Below are 6,000 nucleotides of genomic sequence, written 5' to 3'. Positions count from 1 at the left end.
ACACTGCAGCTGGCTTCAGTTTTGCTGCCATGCGACTTCATGATTATGAATACATCTAACTATATGCAACATCCTGAAAAAATTCACACTATTGGTTTCAAAGAAACAATAATTGTTATAGCTACACAAATCAACCATTAGTAGGTCATTCTCTCATATTTTTGACTGCTAGTTATTACAGAGTGACCATTCTATTATAGTGTTTGATCAACTACTATGCACTGCTTGAAGGTTCTTAGTTTACTAATTTGTTAAGATGCTTTACTGTCGTTGTACTGATAGTAAAATGTCAGTAACTTTTAGTATATGGAACATAATTGTTTTACTAAGTTTTAAACTCTCAGTAAACATCAGTGAATGCAAGTTTACTGAAAAACTACTAAAATAACAAACAATTAACTGTTCCATATACTGGGGATATACCACTCTAGTAAACTAAGAAACTTCAAGCAGTGATGGAACTGGTTGGTATATGGTAATTTAATTTATAGTATATAGAATATTTGTAGGTCAATTATATTTTCCTAGAATTCTACTTACCATCAATTTATGCAAGATTATGCTTAAACCATAGATATTGTATCTGTTGGTCAATCATATTTTCCTAGAATTCTGATTACCCATCAGATTATGCTTAAACCATAGATATTATACTCGCCTCTTAATATCTAATGCAAAAACCACCTGGCTGTAAAACAAGTACCAGTGGACACCTGAGTCATTAATAAGGCAAGTATCCACCTTCAAAACATCAACTGCAGGGTTTTGAGCTTCTGGTTCCCACTCAGTTTGTCAAACTCTCATCGCTTGCTCCAGTTGGATGCAACCTTGTTGCCATGCAGATCCAGCATATCTTTCATACTATAATACAACATCAATAAATATTTAATTTGTTACTAAGCTAAGGCTATCTTAAAAAATAATTAGGTCAGTGGCCACATGGCACCAAACTAGTAAAACTAAATGTAATATTTCCTCAGAAAAAGGGCCAGTTGAGCAGGTAGTCAAAGTACCTGATGTGGCTTCCAAATTCCGCAAGCCTGCAATGGCAATACACATACCAGTCAATATGCCTCTGAAATAAGTGGTATATTCACTGTAATAAATTCTGCTATATAGTCATAGTCCAGTGTATTTATGTCAATAATTGTAATTCTGTTACTGTAAGTAACTAGTTATTGGATTGCTGAAAGTCTCAATAATAAGGCCATTTGGTTTGCATTATTTGAGGTCTCAGTAATAGGGTCACCTCTCTAATAACATAGGGCCACCTATTGTAGGTCCCACAGGTGGCCCTATTAAAGGGTTTCACTGTAGCTATAGACATGCTTTTTACGTTTAATTACAGAATAATAATCTTATTCACTGAAATGTTGTATACTATAGAAGGTAATATATACTCCACAAATAAAAGCCAAATTTAGGAAAAATACAATTGGTTTGTCCATAGATGTATTTTTATACTGCGTTAGGTTAAATAACAGACGGCCAAGGACAAACCAATTTAATTTTGTTAGATGTGGAGTATAGATAGCCATCTAATATGTACAATTTCAGCTGACAATATTATAGAAATAAGACATCAGTATATTACTGGTCACTTGTGGATGTCATTGATTTCAAGTTACGATCATGAACGTCAAACAGTTCTTCGTATTGTTCTGGTGTCACATTATTAGAATTGATCATTGAAACCAATCCACGACGAAAGGTGATCCTTACATCTTCACACCGTCTTTGCAGCATAGTCTTGTAAAAACGAAGTATCTTATCAGAATGGGTCTTAATACCTGTTATTATTGCCTGATCATTATTACATTGGCTGAGTAGTTCTTTTATGAAAGTAGCAAAAGCTGCTACCAGTTTCCTTAGGGGATGATTCTTTGTATGGCTACTAATCCATGTTATGGCTTCATCATAATTGTCATCAACCAACAGGTTTAGTAGAGCTCTACAGTCTTCACCGATTGATTTGTGAAGCGTTTGTAATCCCTTAAAAACACCGTTTCCCTTAAAATCCATGATTACCTGAACTAAGTCAAGTTTCCCACCTCTAATACCAAGTATCGATAGTTGATTTATGCAGTTCTCAACTTCACTTTGTAGACACTTAGTAATGGCAAACAATGATCTGATATGGTTAGGTAAGATAACAGTATCTATAGCAGTAACAGTAGCAAGACAATGATGACTAACATTCGAATCTCTTCCTCCTGCTAACGTATTAGAGATGATGTGAAGTTCTCCAAGATCAACAGCGTCAACTAGTTCTACTGGTGAGTCAACTACTGGTGTGTCAAATTTCATGTGGTCTAAAATATATTGTGATAGACTATAGTGAATTTCATAACACGCTACAGTTTTGTGGTTTGATGGCGCCACTATATGATAATGTGAGAGTAATCCCAGGGTCAACAACTTTTGACACAAATCATCACATTGCTGCGCACTAATCTTTAGAATATTTGGTAACAATTCTACAGGAAAGGGTACACTTAGTCCAATTGACAATAAAAGTTTCTGAAGCCCACATAATTCTTTTGCCGAAAGTATTTCCATGCTAGATTCAATAATAGACGACACAGCACTTCTCTTCTTGTCAACATTAGCTTCATTTAGTCCGTTCTTTATCAACACTTCTTTAACACTCTCTATCACTTCTCCAATGGATTTGTTTTCTTTAGCAGTACAAGTAGATATCTGTCCATGTAAAAGGTTAAGCAGCAAAGGCCAGCAATGTAGGTCTTGTACTAAACAGTCAATGTCTTTATTTTGTAACTGGAGTCTATCTGCTGGTAGGTTGTATGTTACCAATTTCACAGCCTCTTCAACCTTCATTTGTTCAATGGTCAAGTGTAATTGTGATGGAATTAGGTTGCTTATGTTTAGTTTACGAGTAGTCAATACCATTTTACATCCCCTAAACACCTCGGTGTACACCAGGGCATCAGCAACTTCCCATACATCATCAATTACAACTAGAAGTTTGTGCAAATGGTTTGTAATAAGATGTTGTAATTTACTAACAAGGAAACTTTGATTACCAACTTCAGTTTTATTACTTAACAAGTGATATAGTTGACCCAACTTGACTGCTGGGCTAATTGGTAGTGGACCTAACCTAATCCACAAGAATCCATCAAGAAAGTACATCCTCAAGCGAACATCATGACATAGAGCTTTAGCTAAAGTAGATTTTCCCATTCCTCCCACACCACAGATATTAAGTATAGTACCTACAGATGGAGTGTTACTATTATCAGTTAACTTGTCAACACCAGTTTCCAGTAACTGATCACGTTGTATGTAATTGTCTGGTAGTGGTAGTGCTGACTGGTAATGTAGACCTGTGGAACACCATAGGAGTTGGTACATAAATTTGGACGATCAAAACTATATATAAACTGGTATAGTAATACAGTGTAAGTTATCCTGCACATGTACAGCTGTGCAATAAAACTAATTATGCAGGCTGTACTGCATAAATAGAAAACAAAGCAGGGCTTGAGAACCAACACACACACAAAGTCATACTTGTGAATTGTAATGACTAAACTACCATGACCTAACTCAATACATGCAATGTTGGAACAGACCACACATCACTATTACAATATTGGTAGTGGTACAGTCTAATAAACATGTTTGCATAACTCTACCTGCTTTAATCTGTTTTTGATGCCAACTCAATTGTTCCAACAAACATGAAGTAGATAGCTCCATCACAGCTATGTAAATAATAAAGGTACTGTATATGCTAACAAATATGTACTGAACAGGAAAGGATACAATATACAGGGTCTGTGTACAGGTATACACTACAAATTTACATACATACCTGGTGATGAATTGATGTTGCTGACTAAGGTACCATGACCACCATGTGATTTATAAGTTCCTGCAATGAAATAAAAATGATTGTAGATACTATATACATGTGTACACCATCTCACCGAATAGGTAGTCCCCCAATATTCCATATCTACCATCATTATGAAGGACATTGATAAAACTAATGAACATTTCTGCTCCTTTCAGCTCCACACAACTTCTAATGTGTTTCAGTAACTTCTCTATTACCAGACCAGTAGTTAGACTAGTGGGATGATCAGTTGGTAGTAATCCAGCTGTGTGGAGCTGCTCCTCTAAACTGGATGGGTCTATTAATGTCATGAGATGAGAAAGTTCATCAAATGTCCTCAGTGCTGCTTTACCGTCCTCAGCCGTCATCACAACTGAGTGAAAGATAATGGGAAGCAAACACAGGATAAAAACTTCACAGTCATGTGGACACGAACAGACACACACATACATCAATGCAGCATGCATACGGTACTTTAAAATATATGTGAGGTCACCAACGTATGTGTGCATTTTAATCTGTAACAACTTTATTGTAGCATGTCACAACATACGTACCAGTTTTCTGTGGTAAACTAGTTTTTTCATTGGGAGGTTCAACAATTTCAGTGATGATGGGTAATGAGGTGGTCGACGATTGTGGGGAAGACTCTTGTTGAGAACTAATAGTAACTGTGTTATTAGTTGAAGATGATGTGGTAGGTGGAGCTGTGGTACCAGCTTGTAATAACACTTCCATACAATCTAAAGAATGTAAACAGTATGGCAGTATGCACATACATGCATTGAAGATAAATGTGCACACAAAATTGTAAACACAATAAAACTCCATTATCTAACTGGGCCTGGGGATATACTTACCAGGAAAAGTAGCAAAGTTAAGAATGAATCTGGAGGTGATAATCACAACAGCAGCAGCATTCAAGAAAGAAGATAACTGACTGCTCTATTGGAGTGTCTCAAACTTAACAAAAAGTATATAGTCAGGTTGAATGAAGCCTGACCAACTGAACTGGAAGTGCCTCCCTGTTCAAACTTTTTTTACCACATGGAAACAGTGACCCACTGAGCAAAAACCTAATTTGTTTGCATTTTCCATTTTATGATCTTATTGTTGTCAACAGGAAAAAACCAACGGACTGCCCTGCCTCACTGCTTAAATTTCAGCCTTATCTTGTAAGAGCTTTTGGAGTTATATATAGTGATAGACAAGATGAGATAATCAATTTGTACAGTGCCTATAATTATAGTCGCTCATTTAATCGATCATACATAAGTCTTGACTGGATCTTTACAGTAGAATGCAATCAATGCAATGGGTGGAGTATTTACAAAACCGTAAAACAATTCTGAAAACTTTAAGTGCTTCTTTCACAGTGATGGAAGGGGATAAAGGCACAAACCCCTTAGTAGCATCGTAATCTCCCAAGCAAGAAGAGTTCCATATTCTTTATTTAGTGTCAATACTCATAAACATATGGAAGATATGAGCATTAGTCTGCCTTACGTTGGATGAATGGTTTACTATCATCTATTTCTCATGTTTCTGCCTTCACCCTGGTCGTAGGAAAGGTCTGGAAGACAAAACGTTCCCAGCAATGCATTTGCCTGTTCATGGAGAATCCAATGGTGTAAGTTGCAGCTTGGTAGAGGACTGCGTTTATAAGTTATGAATGTTTAATAAAGCGCCTATAGCTTATTTTCCATATTATCACTGTACAAATAGATTTTTCTGTTGTTGCCACTGTAACTCTGAAACTTCTAGAGCTGAAACTTCGGTTGACCATCCCTTTGGCTATCTAGATAAAGAAAATGTATAATTTGAAAAATGCACTAACATATGGGGTTCTTGCAGATCCAGTCACAAATATACCCATGCTATCAAACAAGAAGGTTAGAAATGGCAACGATGAAGTTACGTTTTACCGCAACGTAAACAAACACAAATAATACATGCTTACTTCTGAAATGCAACAAAGATATTTTTACTCTCCATGAAGAAGTGAATCTATTGATACGTATATTTGTGTCTCCCTTCACTGCTACTGAGTGATTAAAATGTATGTAAAATTATATAATTTATGTAGCACGTCTTTATTACTTATGTATTTCAATGGTATTATCCCCAAAAACAGAATT

The 6,000-nt window shown here is 36.0% G+C and overlaps 1 protein-coding gene across 2 annotated transcripts in view; it reads right to left on the bottom strand.

The window, feature by feature from the left end:
* Nucleotides 1–1,296: 1,296 nt before the first annotated feature.
* Nucleotides 1,297–6,000, bottom strand: part of LOC136255032 (uncharacterized) — a 112,602-nt gene continuing 107,898 nt past the window's right edge. Inside the window, exons 25-29 of one of the 2 annotated variants that reach the window (XM_066047760.1) lie at nucleotides 4,420–4,605; nucleotides 3,954–4,235; nucleotides 3,839–3,898; nucleotides 3,660–3,728; nucleotides 1,297–3,347 (exon numbers count right to left, since the gene is read on the bottom strand). In XM_066047760.1, coding sequence (XP_065903832.1) covers nucleotides 1,591–3,347; nucleotides 3,660–3,728; nucleotides 3,839–3,898; nucleotides 3,954–4,235; nucleotides 4,420–4,605 — 2,354 coding nt within the window. In that variant the 3' untranslated portion in view covers nucleotides 1,297–1,590. The remainder of the gene's footprint in view (nucleotides 3,348–3,659; nucleotides 3,729–3,838; nucleotides 3,899–3,953; nucleotides 4,236–4,419; nucleotides 4,606–6,000) is intronic. The other variant, XM_066047754.1, reaches the window with a different exon arrangement.

The sequence above is a fragment of the Dysidea avara genome, chromosome 1 (genome assembly GCF_963678975.1).
Source record: "Dysidea avara chromosome 1, odDysAvar1.4, whole genome shotgun sequence".
Lineage (NCBI taxonomy): Eukaryota > Metazoa > Porifera > Demospongiae > Dictyoceratida > Dysideidae > Dysidea > Dysidea avara.
The sequence above is the reverse complement of the archived record's forward strand: the minus strand, read 5'-3'. Positions and strand labels throughout refer to the sequence as shown.